The 20,546-nt window shown below is 38.1% G+C and overlaps 1 protein-coding gene across 1 annotated transcript; it reads right to left on the reverse strand.

Moving 5' to 3' along the window:
* Positions 1-3,563: 3,563 nt before the first annotated feature.
* Positions 3,564-4,556, reverse strand: LOC147611654 (chaperone protein dnaJ 11, chloroplastic-like). Its single transcript, XM_086785011.1, has one exon. The coding sequence runs from the start codon at positions 4,547-4,549 to the stop codon at positions 3,929-3,931; it is 621 nt and encodes a 206-aa protein (XP_086641137.1). The 5' UTR covers positions 4,550-4,556; the 3' UTR covers positions 3,564-3,928.
* Positions 4,557-20,546: the final 15,990 nt, after the last annotated feature.

Raw genomic sequence — 20,546 nt, forward strand, 5'->3', positions numbered from 1 at the left:
CCAAAAATTTTGCCATAACCTCCTTTGTATGGCTGACCATTTTTTAAATTTTTCTACTTAATTTTATCTTAAAAATTAACTCTAATTGATAATAATCAATATGCATCTTCTATTCATGAAAATGACACTTTTAGAGTATAGAAATGATAGGGAATACTCTTTTAGCATAATAAAATATAATACTTATTTCCAAAAAAAATTCGCCATAACCTCCTTTGTATGGCTGACCATTTTTTAAATTTTCCTACGTAATTTGTCTTAAAAATTAACTCTAATTGATTTAAAGTAATCTAGACTAATCAAAATTCACTTATAAAAGAGAAAACATTATAAAAAGTTTAATTCCAACAATTATCACTTAACTAGGATAAAGAAGGGTTGATTCTAAGAAGAGAGAGGGGAAAAGCCTTTCGATCAAGGCATAGCATCCATTTATCACTTCAAACAATCATATAAATTAGGAAAGCATAAAAATAAATAAGAAAATTACAAGATCTCTACTTACATAATTTCTTGGAGCTTTCCTTTGGCTTGGTGGTTTGAGGGTTCTACTCTTGTTTGTAACAAGAGTGGCCACCAATCTTTGGAAGAGGGAAATGTCAAAAACTAGTGAATTATTAATAAATTCACAGTTCTTGGCGGCTTGGGAGGAGTAGAGTAACAGTGCATAAACTATTATTTTTCAACAAAGGGGGAGGCTTCTATTTATAGGAAAAATTGAGCTCCTAACCAAACAATCTGATTCTAGAATTTTCCAAATAAGTTTGGTCAATTTTTGACCATTTTTAGATCAGTTGAGCTAACTTTTTGGAACTAGACTTGAATTAGGAGAGAGGAGAGATGAAATATCTCAATTTTTGAAGATTTAAAACTCAATTGCACATGTGAAGTAGGTGCCTCATTCATGAGGGGGGAATCCCCATTGTGAGGTGTCAAAAATCCATTTTTTTAGCTTTCCTTTGGTCCTTAGTCCACTCTTCATCTTATGTGAGTATTTACTCATTTTTGGGGATGATTTTCTTTATTTCTTCTATTTATCTTCTTCATACATTTGGATGAATTTGATTGGCCCTTTAAAACCTTAATTTGAAATTTTTCAAAAATCTGGACTCCTAGGATAAGGCCTCTTGAATAAATTATACTTAATTTCTAATGCACCTTCTTTTTGAGCTTCTATTTCGGGGGAGCTTATTTTAATAAGGAGAGATATTTTTCCATCCAAAAATATTCAAAATCTGAATATTCTCTCTCTAGAATATTTTCTCTCTCTAAGCTAAAACAGGTAGAAACAAGATCTTTTATATTTCTGAAGAGGGATTTGATTACAGGGGAAGATGTTGGACATCTTGAGAGGCTGGGGAGGAATCTTACAAAGCATTACTACACAATCTTCATGATTTTATCACAAAAGAATGCCTTGCTAGTTGTTCATTGGAAAGAGGGGGTATAATTTTCCATTTTCACTATCAAATGGTAATTAGAATTCATGCAAATTCAATTATTGCAACCAATAAACTCATCAAAAAGTATATCGGATGGGATAAGAAGATTCCTATTGGTGGAGTTGTAATTTGTAGAGCTTTAAGGTTTAAAAAAAATCACACATTTCATGGTATGATAGGTTATTGTATGAAAGATCTAGACAAGCCTCATTATAAAAATGTGTCACATAATACTAGACCAAGTGTAGAAGATATTTCTATGAGAATAGAAATTTCAATGCAATATGTTGCAGATGATCTAAAAAACAAAGTTTGTCTTACTCCAACAAACATTTTTGATAGAGCATTGATGTTTTGGAAGTTCTATTTAAAGCATACTTTAGGCAATAATTTCTACACAACCATTCATAAAATGATCAAGACTATCGTCTAGTTGGATAACACCATATCAAGCAGGGGGGAATGGAGCTACAATAAGTTGATGCTTTATGGAGGACAATGGCATATCCATCCAACACAACAATGAAAAATATCTTTGATATTTTTATTAGCAAACACAATTTTAATGCTTCACATTCAAGATTAGATTGGTTCATGAATAGATGGAAAACTAAAATGAGAATGAAGTTTGACGATTTGAGGTATGCCTTTATTAGAGATGAAATAGTAGAGATTGTATATAAGACAAGTAAGCAAACAATTGAAATAATGGAGGATAAGCAAACATAGAGATAGCATGAAAGAGAACAACATTGATGATAGTGAAAATGAGGAGAACATCCACAAGCCAGAATATATTTCTTTGTGTTAAAAAAAAGAATAATGGCATTGTAATCACATGAAAGTATAATGGGAATTTAGATTTTCCAAAACTCCCTAATATGCTCTTTAATGCACAAGATATTTCTATGGGAATAGAAATTTACATGCAATATGGTGCAGGATGATCTCAAAAACAAAGTTTGGCTTACTCCAACAAACATTTTTGATAGAGCATTGATGTTTTGGAAGTTCTATTTAAAGTATCCTTTAGGCAATAATTTCTACACATCCATTCATAAAATGATCAAGATTATCTTCTACTTGGATAACACCATATCAAGGAAGAGGAATGGAGCTACAATAAGTTGATGCTTTATGGAGGAGTATAATGGTATTATATCCATCCAACACAACAATGAAAGATAACTTTGATATTTTTATTTGTAAACACAATTTCGATGCATCACATTCAAGATTAGATTGGTTATTGAATAGATGGAAAAGCAATGAGAATGAAGTTGACAATTTGAGGTATTCCTTTAATAAAGATGAAATAGTGGAGATTGTCTATATAAGACAAGTACACAAACAATTGAAATAATGGAGGAGGAGCAAACACAGAGATAGTGAAAGAGAACAACCTTGATGATAGTGAAAATGAGGAGAACATCCACAAGCTAGAATATATTTATTTGTGCAAAAAAATTAATGGCATTGTAATCACATGAAAGTGCAATAAAATGACATTTTTAATATGTTTCTCTCCATGGAAATTTTTGTCATCATAAATTAAAATTTGTTTTCCTCTTTCTAAATTGAGAGAGATGATTTTTTCCAATGAGTAGAGGCATTAGTATACGACAAGCATAACTAAGGTGGAGACCTTTGAGTGCCACGACTCTAATCGAACACGAGATAGTGAAAGAGAACAATATTACTATAGATCTAGTGAACACGAATTTCACTGACGTAAACGAGAACATGTGAACATGTTAATAACATATGTTAATAACACAAAAAATCTTGTGATCACATGTTATATTCACAAAGCTTTCAAAAGGGCCTAAAAAAATTATCTTTGTCGGGCATAAAAAATCTTCTTAGGTGGTCACTAACCTGCTATTATGTGAAGATGGTAACATGAGAACATGTGAATAGCTTATTCCCATGTGTAGCCAAGCTTTTAAGGGGTTCCCAAATGGCAAGTGACCTGTTATTTTGTGAACAGTAACATGAGAACATGTGAATAACTTGTTCACATGTGTTATTATCACAAAAAATCTTGTGATCACGTGAATATTAAATCCCTGCTAGTGAAGGTAGTGATAGTGAAAATGAGGAGAGAACATCCACACGCTAAAGTATAATCTTTTGTGCCAAAAAGAAAAGAATAATCATATTGTAATCACGTGAAAGTGCAATGAATGACATTTTGAATACGTTTCTCTCAATTTTGAATCCATGGGAATTTCTATCATCATAAATAAAAAATACCTATGGTTTAATTTTTGTAATTTCCTCTTGTTAAATTTAGAGAAGAGAGGATTTTTTCCAAAGAGTAGAGGCGACAAGCGTGACTAAGGTGGAGACCTTTGAGTGCCACGATAGTGGTGAAAAAGCCATGGTAAAAATTGGTTTAATGTAACATGATTAGTCCGGACACGAGATTCCGTGTTTGAGCCCGTCCATCGCGCCACGCTGTGTGAACCTGCACGGGCCCTTTTTCAGCACCAGCACTGATCAGTCTCCCAGCTCCTACCTCTTCCTGAAGCAGAGAAGAGGCTACTGGGAGAGCAGTAGGTGGAGGGGGAGTATACTCTGGTAGGTCTTGCAGCTCTGGGAGCGTTGAAGGCCTGTGCTCCATGGAAATTTCTCCCGCTGTAACCTGCAGCTTGGAATGCTTGCATGGAGAGCTGCAGATCATATCGTGCCCGGCTCTGAGGGTCGGACAAGGCAACGTATGCTGCGTGGACTTGCAAGAAGAGCTCTGTGCTGGCCTCTTTCTCTTCCAAGGCGGCCACAACGGCGTCCGGGTGATACAGGCGAGCTAGTCGTCTGTAAGAGGCCTTGATCTCCGCCTGTGATGCTGTTTGAGGAAGCTCAAGCACCTGGTAGAGGGTTGCGGGAGTCGGCGGGCGCCTCCTTGCACTGGAAGTTTGGGTGTCCGGACGAGTGCCAGAGGTCGCCCTCACACTTAGGCAGCGACCTTCGCTGCGCTCCACGATCGAGCTGGAGGCGGGGGTCTTGGGAGATGAAGGAAATGGAGATTGCCTTGTTGTTGAAGGAAAGGAGTAGCCTGCATTAGCACTGCTTCTTGTAGGAACAGAAAGGGACGAGAAAGCCATGCGCCAGAGGGATTTGAAACGATTCTGGAATTTGTGATGAAGGATCTGTGGAAAGCTTTTATAGTGTTTATAAAACAAGTGGACTCAGCACGCTTTCGGAAGCCAAAACCACGGCCTGCATATGTTACCATAGGCCATTCAAAACCTTAGGCACGAATCGTCTGTGGGCCATGCGAAAAACCTTAGGCACGAATAGTGTGTGGGCCATGCGACACTGCACGTGCACCCTACATCTATGTGGTTGGGTGAATGAAAAATTATACATTCTAAATGATGACATGGATGATGTAAGGTAGATGAGCTCATCAATCATAAAGACACCTAGACCCGTAAGTTATTTTTAGTTTTGTAATTAGTATGTTGAAATCCAAATTCGGGTTCCTCATTTTACCCTACTAGCCTTAAGAAGTGTTTATAAAAATTTATTTTCCTCAATAGATAAAAAATCCTACCACTTGTAATCTTTATTGGTCTTTTTTGAAATTTGTAAAAGTTAGAGCTATAATACAGGTGAACTACGTTAATGCACCATTTGGAATTGAGAAAAAAACAACTATAGGTATAAATGAGAATGTTGTAGGCCCATTGTGTTGAAAATCAGTTCAATGCCCAATTGTATGTCAAATTGTAATGGTGTTAATAAGAAAAGGTAGAGTGTCTTACTTGTCATGATTTTATAAATGGGTGAATGAAAAATTATAGATTCTAAATGATGACATGGATGATGTGAGGTAGATGAGCTCATGGGGAACATAAGTAGCCCATTTATGGAGGTGACTCGGATGGATAAGCTTTGGAGTTGATGATGTCTAGGTGGGAAATGAGGGAAAGGGCCTAGTTGTTGTACTTGGAGCTTCATTGTTAATGGAAGTATGGCTTTTGTGTATACTTACCTTTATTTTTCTCTCATTGCAACTAATATATTATTGTTATCTTAATTAATCATGGTAGTTTATGCTTTCATCCTCTTTATATCTAACATTTTATCGTGGTATTAAAGATAAGTTATGAGGAAATCAGCATAATCTAATTAGGATAGAATTAAGATCAATCCAAGTCCCTTTCTATCACTTTGTTCATCATATTTAGGTCTATAAGGGCAAGGTTAATGAGGATCAGAAGAAAGAAGGATTTCTTTGTTTTTCTATGTTTTCTTGGTTAGATCCTGAGAGAGATTGAAACTAGTAGTCATCATAGAGAAGAGAAGAGAAGATAGTTTATTATGCATATAATAATCAAATCACCTTGATATTATTAATAATACATCACGCTTTACAACTAATAGTCAATGGCATCTCTTTGTCCTTGTTGCTCTTTGTAAAATTAGGTTTAATTAGGGTAGGGTAGTTAGGATTAAAAAGGAGGAGCTCTGTGTTTCTTGATGTTCTTTTGTTAGATCTAGAGAGAGATTTAAATTCAGCTTACTAGAGATTTAAATTCAGCTTACTAGAGTAAAGAAGAGAAATTTGATTTCTTGTGCATAATGAATACCCTAGATAATATTAGCAACACATCACTCTTTGCCACTAGAGGCTAATGTCATCTCTTTGTCCACACAATAGTATGTGGTGGAGAGCATCTTGTTAATCCAAAATGGGGTTAACACACCACAGTCACTTTGAGGGTGCCCCATATTGTAGAGAACTTGTGTAGCATGTGCCTTCAAGGGGGTGATTTACCCCCCTATCTATAGTTTTTGAATTAGAAATCCGCTCATGCATATATATTTTCTACAACTCTGCATGAGAATATATATTTTCTAGAAGATAACTTTTTCATTAGCCTATCTATGAAAGGGCAAACTAAAGTGTTTACCTTTTTTCAAAAAGGTCATTTTATTAAGAGACGTTTCTATAAAAGAGTGGATCCTACTTACAAAAATGAACACTCCAAACACCTAGCCAAATTTTCTAGTTTTGGATGAAGTAACTTACAATGAAAGAAATTAAATTGTAACTTAAAAATCAGAAACTAGTATCGAACTCAACTTCTCGCTCTTTGTGAAAGAAGACTTTTAGAGATGGCAACCATAAGAGATCTTAATTAATCATGGTTAGTTTATGCCTTGATCTTCCTTAGATCCAATATTTTATCGTGATATTAAAGACATGTTATGGAAAATTAGGATAATGTAATTGGGATAGGTTTAAGATCAAGCCAAGTCCTTTTCTCTCACTTTGGTCTTCATATTTAGGTTTATAAGGGCAAGAGTAATGAGGACTAGAAAGAAGGAGTTCTTTGTTTTTTTAATTATTTTTTTGGTTAGATCTAGAGAGAGATTGAAATTCATCAACATAGAGAAGAGAAGAGAAAATAGTTTGTTGTGTGCATAATGATCAAATCACCTTGATATTATTAAGAACATATCGCTCTTTTTAAAACTAATAGTTGATGGCATCTCTTTGTCCATTTTGTTCTCTATAAAGTTAGGTTTGGTTAGTGAGGATTAAAGATGTTGAGTGTGCAATCTCTCTCTCTCTCATGGAGTTTCTTGTGTGGTTTAATCCACCTTAATTATGTTGCTTAATCTATGTCCTTCACATGACCAATCCCATTTCTAGATTGCTAACATGGTATCAGAGCCAGGTTGGGCTCTTGGTCATGGTGTTTATTATGTATATTAGCTTGGTTGTGAGTTTCTTTGATTAAGCATTCTATTTTCAGCTTATTATAAAAAAAATTTATGCACACTCATATTATGATTTGGATTTGCATTTGTGAGGATTTGAGAGGAGATTTGCAACAAGGAGGTTGCATAGAAGCTGCCCAAGAGAGTTGCAACAAGGAGGTTGCATAGAAGCTACCCAAGAGAGTTGCAAATGGAGGTTTGCAACATGGAGAGCTTGCTCATCATCAGGGAAGCTGAAAGTGGAGATTTCAGCATTATGAAGGCTAGTATGGAGTCTTCATCATCGTCAAGGAGAAGCTACCAAGAGAAGATATGCTGCTGATTATGCCTCAAGAAGGTTGGTTTTGTGAAGTTTTGCCTCAAAGTTTTGTGTTTGAGCATGGAAGAATGCTCTATGAAGGGTTGCTATGTTGGGATTTGTGAATCCTATGGCTCTTGCACTTGGGCAAGGCAAAGAGTGGAGGAGGTGCATGCTTGTCAAGATAATGGCAAGTGAGATGGTGAACTCAATGGAGTTCACATATGTGTGCATCAAGAAGAGGATGCACTTGTGAATGTTTGCTCAATGAAGGAGAGCAAAGAAGGGGATGGAAACCTTGGCAGTTTCCACATGTTTATGCACCTTGGTTTCTTATGAGAAACTGTTTTGAAGAAGCACCCTTGAAGATGGTGTGTGGGGATGAAGCATACACATCATGGAGCTCAATTTTGGAGGTCATAGAGGCCATGTCAATGGCCGTGGAAGACCTCAATTTCGAGGTTAAAGAGGCAAAACAAGTGCAGTCAGGAATGAGCTGCATATGAAGCTCGATTGCATGACAAAGCAACGAGCCCGCACAATCAAATGAATACAAGGAAGTCTCACGGGCAGCTAGGAAGAGTCAGGCACAGCTATACAAGCAAGGCAGAGAGTGCAGCTGCTTGCAGAGAGCAGCCTTAAAATCATCCCTTCTCAGTACGTCAGACCGAAATCTAAGAGTTGCTCAATAGCAGCAGGTGATTGGATGAAAAAGGACAATCACCAGTATCCACACGCAGCGCATCAGAACGATGTCCCCATCCTCTACTTGTTCGATATAGACGATGAAGACAGAAGATAGGCAATCCGCCTTTAAAGAACACGCAACACCTAGGAGAGACAGAGTGAGCCAGCGTGTCAGACCGCTTGAAGAACACGCAACACCTAGGAGAGAGAGACAGAGTGAGCCAGCGTGTCAAACCGCTTGAAGCTGGCTGACTGATGCTAAGGCAGCTGGTTGGGCTGCTGTGGCGACCTCTGGTGACAGCAGCGTGGAGAGGATGTCAAGTGAAGGCGAAACTAGAGAAGAAAGGTGGTGACCAGCGTAGGAAGCTGCATCAAACATCAACGCTGGAGGAGACCGCCATAGCTGGCTGCTGTGCAGAATTGAGAGGAAGGAGAAGAAGACCAAAGTGGGTCCCGAGTTGAAAATGGTGCAACTTTGCAGATGCCAGAGAAGCAGGGCTGAGGGAATGCAACCTTGCAGAGATGGTAGGTCTAGATTCGAAAAGGCTGAAGAATTCGGTTGCAACATTAGCGTAAAGAGTGCAGAGGATGAAATGGGGCATTGAGAAAAAAGAAGATCGGGTCAGCCTTGATTGAAGAGCTGCCACGTATTGCCATCCCCACAAGGAAGACGATAAGCTACAAAAGGGCAGTTTGCAGAGAGCTGGATATCAAAGCCATGTGCACTACGTGTATTCTTTGGCGCGTAGCAGATGCACTCGTGGCTTCACAATCAATTTTGATATTTTAAAAAAAAGGGTTTTTTAAAAACACACTAATAACCCTTAGTCCATATAAGGGCGATTCCACATATAGAGCCCAAGTTGTATTTTTTTCCACAAGAAGTTCACACACGGTTCCCTGCCCAGTTTCGGCCAAAACGGTTGTATTTTCTCTCACCCACAATTGATGATGGGTAACCGTGGCCGAGTATGTGTGCTCAAAACGAGATATGTATTCACCCATGGTATGAGGGTAACCATACCCGAGCTCACCTAGAAGCTCAAAATGGTTATTGTGATGTGTGCAAGAGCGATGCACGTGTGAGGTGCATGCACATGAGTTGGTTCCCACCCGAACTTCCATGTTCAAATCGGACTCAGTGGTTCCGCTGTGAGCGACTCGGCTCAAAATGGACTAGGTGTCTAAGATGGTAGACACGGGCACACATGTTTGGTTGATGGACACTCCAATGTATCATTGAGGGGGAGTGTTGAGAGGTAGCGATTGCGGTTGTGCAATGCTACATTGATATGGGTGATGGATGATGGGTGAGTTGTCGAACACCTCAATTAAGAAGGGGTGTTAAGAGATGTAATTGTGGTGTTGCACGTGTATGTCGGAAAGCACCCTAGAGGTGCAAGATATTGTGGCAAGATAGGAATGCCACATGTAATATTGTATGGTGTGTGAGTGTTGACCAAAAGAGTGGAAAAGGAGTTGCCACATGGATGATGATGTGTAAAGTGGGATAAGGCTAGAAAGCCTATATCATTGTATGGTTCATTGTAATATGCAAGTGAATAGAGTATTGTTGAGTGTACAATCTCTCTCTCTCTCATGGAGTTTCTTGTGTGGTTTAATCCACCTTAATTATGTTGCTTAATCTATGTCCTTCACCATGATCAATCCCATTTCTAGATTGTTAACAAGATATGTGCACCAATGGCTTCTCCTCATAATGGGGGCCATACAAATGTGCACCATACATCAATGAGATATATGCTGAGAGGCGGGCATTGAACATATACTAACAAAGGGTACTTTTATCAACTCAAAATTTAATTTAAATGGGTGTATCTAGATAATGACAATCCATACGTAGGGGGTTTTCAATTACCCCTTGAAGACACCTGCTACACAAATTTTCTACAATATGGACCATGCTACGAATGTGGTGTGTTTACCCCATTTCGGATTAATAAAATGTTTTCTGCCACATATGAGGGTAGTAATAAGTGTCATGAAAGGGCGCTATAAAATTTATACTCTTTATGAGAAACCTAGCCACAAATAGGATCATTAATTTAATTATGAATTTGGGTATCCAAGTGTGAATAAGTTCTAGTTATATATAAGGCATTATCTCATAATGAATGGAGATAATCCCCCTTTGTGCTAATCACGTTTTCTAAGTTATCTACTTGATCTTTACTCTTGTCTAAATCTATGAGAGAGACAGTTGAGAGTAAATATTAGCTTGATTCTTAGAAAACCTGGCCACAAATAGGATCATTAATTTAATTATGAATTTGGGTATCCAAGTGTGAATAAGTTCTAGTTATATCCCCCTTTGTGCTAATCACGTTTTCTAAGTTATCTACTTGATCTTTACTCTTGTCTAAATCTATGAGAGAGACAGTTGAGAGTAAATATTAGCTTGATTATTAGTACATGTTCCTATCTATGCTTTGTATGATAAAGAGTAGTTAGTGAGAGGAGAGTGAGTCCTTGTAGTAGGTGAAGTATCTTCTTTGGTGATAGTAAAGAAGAGAGAGCTTGAAGGAGAGGAACTCACAACCGTTACTCAAGCTTTTGATGGCTTGAAGAGACTCGATCTTAGAGGTAAGGTAAGTTCCCCGTGATGGTTATTTCTTGTTTTTAATATTTGTTGTGAATGATAAGAGTTTTAAAGAGTCAAAAAAAGACAATATTTTTCCACCACTGTAACGAGATCACCATTATTATTATATGCTCCTTCTTGTTGTTTTATTTTTTGGAGAAATCCATAGCTCCGTGTGGTGAGAACTATTCACTTCCAGCATAGGGTTGGAAAGATGAGTAAAGGAGAGGAAGATAAAAAGAAATTAAATCTATTTTTATATGTTGTTATTAATCTCTTTATTTAGTTTTTTTAATCACCATAGCATGCTAGGAAGTAGTTAGATACATTTAGCATAGTTGTATCTCGGGGGGTTCACTTAAAAATATATGACTACTACATGTGATTATTAGGAAGGGTTTTTTAAACCAACAGTTTGAGAAAAATATATAAAAATCTACTAACATAAGGGGATTTTAAATGGCATTTCGAAAAAAACTCGTAAGTTTATAAAGAAAAAGGGTTCATTTTACTAAGTCAAAATTCACAGAAAAGGGAATTTTTCAATACCCTTTGAATGCATGTTGTAAGTCTTCATTTTATTAAGCCAAAATTCACAGAAAAGGGCATTTTTCAATACCCTTTGAATGCATGTTGTGTGTAAGTCTTCCTAATAGTTCACCCCCTGAGAGTTGCATACAGTAATTTACAAATCTATGAGATTTTTATATGCTACAAAAAATATTTAGGATAATCCTAGAGCTTAGATCTTTCTTTTTTTGTATAATTTTGTAATAGAGTAGATAGATGGGTTAGCACGATATTGTATTTATATTGTGTTTTTGTAATAGAGTAGATAGATAGGTTAGCAAGGTATTATCAAAGACTAATCAAGTAAAAAACAATAATTAGAAATAGAGTAGATAGGCTAGCAAGGCATTAGTGTTGAGAATATAAGGTGCTAGGGATATTAGGATTGGTAGAGTGTTAGGTAGATAGGTAGGTTAGCAAGGTATTAGTGTTGAGAATCTAATGTGCTAGGGATAAGCTTGGTAGAGTCTTGCACATAATTAGAGTAGATAGGTATGCTAGCAAGGCATTAGAGTTGAGAATCTAAGGTGCTAAGGATAGGCTTGGTTAAGTGTTACACATAATGAGAGATTAGATTAGGGAGGCTCAAAATAATCAAGATAATCCATGTTTAATAGATCTTGACACCAATGAGGACACTCAACCAAATGTATTACAATATACTTCTTACAACCATACAATGAGAGGCTTCTAATATAAATATTCTTTGGCCAAGACTCTTTGACATGTGGCATCCTTATCCCTCTATAGGTTACCTTCCACACCATGTGTCCACACTCTACCATTTTTCATTTTACTTTGCCATCAACATGTTTATCCTTACAATTTTGCATTGCACTAATTGTATAATTTACTGTCAATGCTCCCCCTCAATCACATATTTTGGTGACACCGTATTTTCTAATGCTCCTCCTTGGTGTCACACTCCATAAATCTAGGAGCACTTTCTTGCTTTCACCAATTCTTTAACACTTTCCTAACAAATGACATTTAAAAATAAAATATATATATATATATATACGATTTTCCAAGTCCAGCTCAGCGGCTCACCAATCTGATCTTCAAGAGACCTATAAAGCTCCTCAGCAGCTCGTCTCAGCTCCTCCTCCTCAGCAGCTCGTCTCAGCTCCAGCTCCTCCTCCAGCTTTCGCGATCGTCCTGTATGTCTTCTGCATCAACATTTACAAGCCCCCATCTCTCTTCGTTTCCTTTCACCAAACCAGCAGCCATCGAGCAGCTTCCCAGCCATGTCGAACGCAGGGTACCGACGACGGTGCCCAACCCTGCTCGTGCAGGCCGCTTTACACACCAGCGCCTCTTAGACACCAACACCGGATCTAAATGACCACCAGGTGCTTGAAAACCCCCAGATGGCCACCAAGGCAGAGATCAAGGCCTCCTACAGGCGCCTTGGCCGACGCTATCACCCGGACGTGGTGTCTATGGGGGACAAAGAGGCCAGCACCAAGCTTTTCCTGCAGATCCACGCAGCCTATGCTGCCTTGTCCAACTCCCATGCAGAGCCGGGCAAGATACGATCTCCAGCTCTCCATGCAAGCTCTTCAAGCCGGAAGGAAAGCATAATTTCCACAAGCTCGGGACTTCAACGTTGGAACACCCGACGCAAGTTCTTGCACCGATTCGATTCCCAGACGTCCTTTCTCTGCTGGTAGTACCAAGATAGGGAGAAGCTGGGAGACCGACCAATGCTGGTGCAAGAATTGTGCGGAGACTTTTGTGTATAGCCTTGAACATCAGAGGGGCGACACTGGCAATGTCCCACCGTGTGTGCCTTGTGGCTTGACGGGTAAAAGTCCCCATTCACGGCATATACTACATTACTAGCCGGCCATAGGCTTCGGAATGAAAAAGTTTTTCCAACATGATCCACATGTCAATTTTGACATTAGAGGTAGCCAATAGGGAAGAATGTCTCACGAAATGCATGCCTCACGAGAGAGAGAGAGAGAGAGAGGGGGGGTTGAAAGCCAATGGAGACACGGCTTAGTGGTAAGGTGTTGAAGTCTCATGCACGAGGTGCTGGGTTCAAAACCTGTTGGCTGTGCGGTATGAAAAAGCACACATGTACACAAGCACAAAGATCCGAAAAAAATGAAAAAGAAATAGGGGTTGATCGTGTATGTTATAGCTCACACAACTTGAAAGTAGATAGATGGATGTAAAGGTTCAATCGTTGAGTTGAATACTCTTGTTTCACATTATATACGGAGTATAGTCGATGATGAAAGTTTGTAAGGTCTAAACATCCTCTATTCTAAATCTATTTTGGTGTATTTGATGATTATCAATGAGATGAAAAAAGGTGAAAATGGACTAGAGATTCTTCTACTATCTAGGTTTTTTATTTTTTTAAAGGAGGTCTTATTCCATTCTTCGCGTCACAAATGGGAATTTTATCCGGCTACACACACATACCATACTACTCACCGCACATAGACACCCAATTACCGTAAGGGAATACCACCCTTTCCAAATATTAGCCACTTTGTGGCAATAGACAAGTCGCGGGACAAACCTCACAAGTTAAGTGCTCGGCCGATTGGAGTGAACACCTTGTACAATTTTGGTAGAATTGGTCGCAAGTTGAGTCATGATCTTTTATATCCATCACTACAACACGTGGGGGGCATAGCAATGCTTTCTAGTAGCATTCCATCAACGTTCAGGCAGTGGGGATGTCAGGGCTTTTTGTCATTTGCGCTCAGCAATGACATTTTGTTACTCGCCTACTAAGCAACAAATTTAGCAACAAAGTGTTGCTATTAGGCATCATTTTTTTATAACACTGTAGCAGTGAAATTTCGTTGTTGATGAGCAACAATCGTACGAATGAAATTTCGCTGGTACACTATTATGGATTTACTATTTACATGATCAAACAAAATTTTATGTTATTAACAAACGTTAATAACATGTTAACGCGGTCATAATGTTAACACGCTATATTAACAAACATTTTTACCTATAGTACATTGTCCAACATCACAAATTCAATGTCAAGCACCTTGATTGGAGTGCATATGGTCCAATAGTGAGAACCAAAGCATGATGGGCGAGCCTAATGTAAGCTTTCAAGTGGTAAAAAATCAATAATATTCATATTAACATTAATAATGGGTTTGGAGAACGTTATTAACAAACATTAATAACATGTTACCATTTAGGTGATCATGCCGGTGAAATCCTTGTGCATCGATAAAAAAAAAATCCAAAGAGTGAATGGGGATTGGTTTTAGGTTATATATATCATATTTATATAGAAAGGAAAGATGGTTTGAAAAATACATACTTCGGATCCCTTAAAGCCATGCTTGAAAAAAAAAAAAGATAGTTTGAAAGAGAACTTTTCGAATGAAATGATTTTATAACAATTTTAAGATCATGAGTCCATCCATCTTGTAATAGATATATTTGTGTTGCTTTATCAATCTCTATGTCTAACGAAAGCTCAATGAAAAGATAGGGTTTCATGTAAATATCACTATCAGCATCCAATAAAGCATTGTCATGATGGATAGGTGGCTCATCATCTTCTTTGGAATGATATTCCTCATGCTCTTAATCGGCCTCCTCTAGATTGTTTTGTTTATTTTGATCAATCTTCTTCCAATGAGATTTGAGGTAGGGCTTGCATCTCATCCAGAGATTTAGCTTCAACATCTTGATCTTGAAAGATATGTTTTGAATGAGGGGAAACTTGTATAACATACCACCACTTTGGATAAATTTGATCTCTACGTGAAACACAATCTAAATTCATACCACCACTTTGGATAAATTCGATCTCTACGTGTGAAACACAATCTAAATTCACAAAGCCAAGGGCTTATCATTAATCATGCTTGCAATCTACACATTCATTATACTATATCATGATTTACTCATGATTAGTTTGGGTACTAAGCTATTGACAATGTTAAGATTTTATGATCTTTTTCTTCATCTCAAAACTTGGTGGAATCAATTTGAAAAAAACCCATTTGGATGTTTCTTCATGGTTGCTTGAGCACCTTTATATATCACCTTTTTCCATAGACTTGGGGATGGAATTAGGCCACCTTATTCAATTTATTCGAGGGCTCTATGGAAAGGAAAAATTAGTTTATGTTGTGGGCAAGCTCTTGAGTAACAGAAACACCAAAGAAAGAACTCATGTAAGGCATACATAAGGGAGGAAGGGGTACCAAATTTGTGCTAATTTCTTCGTGGAAACAATTGTTGAGGCTTTGAGGAAGACTATTATTGATGCTAGGAGCTGGAAGTCCGCTTTGGAGAGAAGAAGCAGGGGTCATCAGCCATCGTCTAGGATGACAGAGGAGCTTCCATAGAGTCTTGAAGGGGTGAAGGCTAAAGGAATCCGAGATGTATTGAAATAAAGTAGTATGAATGCTAAAACATGCTACTAAAATACATTGAAGGGGGGGAAGCGAGGTGGGGCTGCAAAGAGGAGGCAAGGAAAAAAGGATTCGAGCTCAGGAGGTGACATAGAGGCATGAGAAGGTAGAGAGAAATGGTCACAAAGGGGGGCAAAGGAGGAGGTGAGATCAAGAGGTGAGCTAGGGCACACAGGAGGAGGAGTAGAAAACATGAAAAAACAACGAAAAGGACACCTTTATAAGATCACGACGACCAAGATGCAAAAAATGCTCTCGGTGGGCAACACAGAGGAGAAAGGGAGGGAGAGAGAAGAAAAAGGCACGTGGAGGTGAGGATAGAAGGGGGTTGGGGTTGCAAGGAGGAGAGCCAGGTGAGGGGTGGCAGTTTTGCAAGCTTGGGGGGGGTGCAAGGGGAACACCCAAAAATCCTAAGTTAACTTGGACACCCAAAAATATTAAGTTAACTTTTTGATCTTTCTCATAAAGGTTATAACTTTTATGGTATCTTTTCACGACTCTTACTCCTCACTCATTTGTATATCGAGAGCATCTAGTTAGCCCAAAATGGGATTAATGAGAATAGCATAAATATAAGAAATTTCCATATCATATAAACCAATACCTTCAAGAAGATTTAGTCTGTTGAAAAATGCACAAGTAATTGTGCACATAAAAAAAACAGATAGTAAGGGAAAGTGTCATGCACTCTTACTCTATATTGTCAAAAAGCACTCTACTCAATTTTTTTAAAATCCTAACGTAAGTTATAAGACCTCTTTACATTTGTAATGTTACAATTGATTAAAGCAAACACTTCTCTATTCTTTACATGTGGGTACTTTCATCCATCTCCCTTCCTTTATCCAAGCCCATAAATTGTATAACCCTTTTATAATTGTCAGCTACTATGCATATATTAAGATATTTTATTAATGACTATGCCTAAGAATTAATTCATCTCTAAAGCTAAGCATGAACACTTGTCAATAGTGAATTATGATTACACGTGTCTACAACATGATGATGGACTATGATGACTAAAGGCTAGCTAGGACTAAGGGCTAGCTAGGATAACCAAGTGAAAAACTAGATTGAGAGAAGTAAAGTAGGAGAGAGTAACTACGGGCTAGCTAGGATGACTAAGGTCTAAAGTGGATTGAGAGAAGTAAACTAGAAGAGAGTGACTAAGGGCTACGTGAGATGACTAGGGGCTAGGATGACTAAGGGCTGTTGGCTAGGATGACTAAGGGATAGCTAGGATGATCAAGTCAAAATTGGATCGAGAGAAGTAAGCTAGAAGAGAGTGACTAAGGGCTAGCTAGGATGACTAGGGGCTAGGATGACTAAGGGATAGGATGACTAGGGGCTAGGATGACTAAGGGATAGCTAGGATGACCAAGTCAAAAATTGGACCGAGAGAAGTAAGAGGATGACTAAGGGCTAACTAGGATCACAAGTACACAAGTCTAGACAGTAGGCTAAACTCTTGGAAATAAACCTTGTGGTTGTCGACACTTTGGCCTCTTATGTATGTTGAATGTGGCTAATTTAAGAGATGTAATCTTATGGACCGATCATTGCACTTGAAGCCGGATATGTTGAACACAAATTGAAGCCGGATATGTTGAACTAGGACCCATGTTCAACCTTGTCTTGTGATTATCCATGCTCCATATTCTCAAGCATTACAATCCAATCATCTTAACACATTTATCATCAAAGACTCAAAATAAAGAAATAAAGATCTTGGCAATATCACCATGAATTCTTGATACATCATTCAATCTTGAATCATGATTATAAATCATTACCTAATATGATATAGATTAAACAAAAGAAAAGATATAGAATCATGATATAAAAACTGCAATATGATCTTAATCCATGAATCAAGCGTGCTAATTGATGCGCATCATATTATGGATAATGTCAATATACATATGTTCACATTGCTATACATAGTCATCCTTCTCTTTGCATAGTCATGCTGCTCTTTCTTAGCCCTTGGCAGTTGTATCTAATTATAACCCTTTAATGTTGACACTATCACCTGCTGCTTTGTTGTATTTCTTAGCCGTTGGCGGTTGCATCTGATCAAAGCAGTTCAATGTTGCCACTGTCACCTGCTCCTCTGCTGCCACAAACATCCAATATGCTAGTAATGGTGACTGCATGATGCCACAAACTTACAAGATGCAAGTAAAGATGCACCTTCAGAGAGTAGAGGATTCGAACCCTTCACCACAATTTTATGCAGCTACACCATGCTCTCTTCAAGGAGGATGGGAGAGGGCCTATGTATGATCAACTGACCCACTCCCACACCCTTTAGAAATAAAGTCAGGATCAGTAAGTTCATGAAATCCAAATAAATTAATTCAACAAAAATATCCAACTGACCTGAAGAAACAAAATCCATCACATGAAGCTATATCGAGCTAATATTGAATGCTCAAACATGATTAAGCACCATATATTCACTATTCAACAACAAAGTCAGCACCACACATGAACGCATGGGTATCATCGATGACCCAGATCCCGAGCACTGTATGGTCAGCACTCTCTAGGATCCTTCGTAGGTGACTAAGCACTTCACTCATAGGGGCCGCTTCCTTGGTCTCTCATCCACCGTACGAAGCTCACCATTTAAATCAAACCGAGGCTGGTCAAGACCTCAGCCGACCTTGCTACGTGAGATGTCCTCCGTTGACTCTCCGTCAGCTACTACTATAGCTTTATCAGTTAGGTCTCCACCCACGACCTCATTCTCAAGACAGTCAAAATGCTTCGCCAGCATTATTGACAAAAAACAGACATATTTTTAGGTATCCATATCTGCTTTGGTGTGGCATGTTGATGGATATTCTTTAAGTATGATTATGATTTTTGAAACCTTTTTTTTTTCTCCTTACCTATTGGGTGCACCTTTTGGCTTGCTTCATTTTTGGTACCCAAATATGGCTTTGTCCTCGATAGTATCCTTTCTGTGGTTATCCATTTTATACATGCCCTAAAAAGATTTTCTTCTAGCCTTGACTCTATTGCGAAATTGCCTTAAAATGAAGGCATATTTTCTTTGTAAATATGTTAGCTTTAGAAAATTCTACACTCAAAAGATCTGCTTTGAATTACATCGACCTACCAACTCTAGTAGGGTAGAAGGTGACAAAGAGCGCACTTTCATTTCAAAAAAAAGTTCGCACTCATAAGATCTCCCTCAATGAGGTACTTCATATAGGCCATAATATAATAACCACAGTCTATAGCATTTGGTTGGGAAGGAACCTAGAGCATTTGATTGGTGTTTCAATGATTAGAATTTCATTTACTAACCAATAATAGTATAATGAGTTTTCTTCAATGTACCTCCATTGGCAAGAAATCCAAAGAGTTTGATGCACTCCCAAGAGAGAGGCCTTCAAAGCCACATTCGAACAGTGGGAGGAGACCAACTGAAGAGTATTGCAATCAAAAAATGCAACCGACGATTGATACATGGCATTCACTGAACAAGACAATGGTCTTAAGTTGGTGAATAAACTCATCTTACCGATGCATGGCTAGGAGATAATGATTAGGGGTAGTTGTACCCATAGAGTCAAAGTATAACATGGCACCCTTTTTTGTTGGAAAGCCTTGGATTCTCTTGATGCAACTATAAACACCACAAATAGAATCCAATGCCCCACTATGAAAGCAAACAAGAACTTCCCATAGTGCTTGGCCACAGAAAATGGATAAACCCATAAACTAGTTTGCACCTGTCAACTACTTGGAGGAATAGAAACATGTGCTTTTGCATGTCTATGCTCTGAAGATGATTCTTCAATGATCTCGCATCAGCTTTTGCACGCGGGGCCATAAATAAATACCACAGAATATCCAAAAACCAAACCCTATCTACAACATCCATGGGTAAGGTGCTCTCCATCCACCTGCCAAAAATATTGACTCAAAGATATCATAATTAAAAACTAGGAGGCATTCCTATATTCCATGTTAAAATACACTTACATAGAAAAGAGGTTTAAAGTCCTCCTGTAAAAGAGAAAATACACTCATATAGAAAAGAGATTTAAAGTCCTCGTGGAAGCCTCAACCAAGATCACGTCCACTAACTAAGCATCCATCTTAGCAATCATCCCTGATGTCTTTCACTTAAAGTGGATTGACAAACCACTCTTCAATCTAACAAAGGGAAAACCATGGCCCACACTTAAGAGATACCATCAAACTAGAACATGAATTAGACTAGGAGATGAAGTAAACTAGAATTGTAAAGTAAACTAGGACCAAAACATTAAAGTGGGACTGTGAGAACTAGGACTGAATATAGTAAACTAGGACTAAAAGTTTACTTCAACATCACAAGAGGTAAACTAGGATTGGGAGGTCTTCTATACCTCTCATAGAGGGTACTTGAGTCTTCATACCTCCTCAAAGGAGTTTGCATCTTCATCTCACCATTAGAGATCAATATCATGACATCAAGGGTCTTCTTTTCATGTGGAGACTCTATGATAATGGGGGAACCCTTGGAATCATCCTTCTTGAGTCCAGTCTACAATTTGGAAGACAATAATCATTCGTAGTGGTTGAAATGAATGACATAAAATTATAAACATGTCACAAGATACATTAACTAGACTCTTCATACCTTGACATCAAGGGTCTTCTTGCTCTCTTCTTATTACATGGAGACTCTATGATAATGGGGGAACCCTTGGAATCATCCTTTTTGAGTCCAGTCTACAATTTGGAAGACAATAATCATTCGTAGTGGTTGAAAGGAACGACATAAAATTATAAAC

This window comes from Cibotium barometz, chromosome 47 (genome assembly GCF_041138505.1).
Source record: "Cibotium barometz isolate CiBa-2024 chromosome 47, ASM4113850v1, whole genome shotgun sequence".
Lineage (NCBI taxonomy): Eukaryota > Viridiplantae > Streptophyta > Polypodiopsida > Cyatheales > Cibotiaceae > Cibotium > Cibotium barometz.

Excerpts from the sequence above, each read along its gene's own strand:
- LOC147611654 (XM_086785011.1), bottom strand. The coding sequence starts at position 4,549 with ATGGCTTTCTCGTCCCTTTCTGTTCCTACAAGAAGCAGTGCTAATGCA.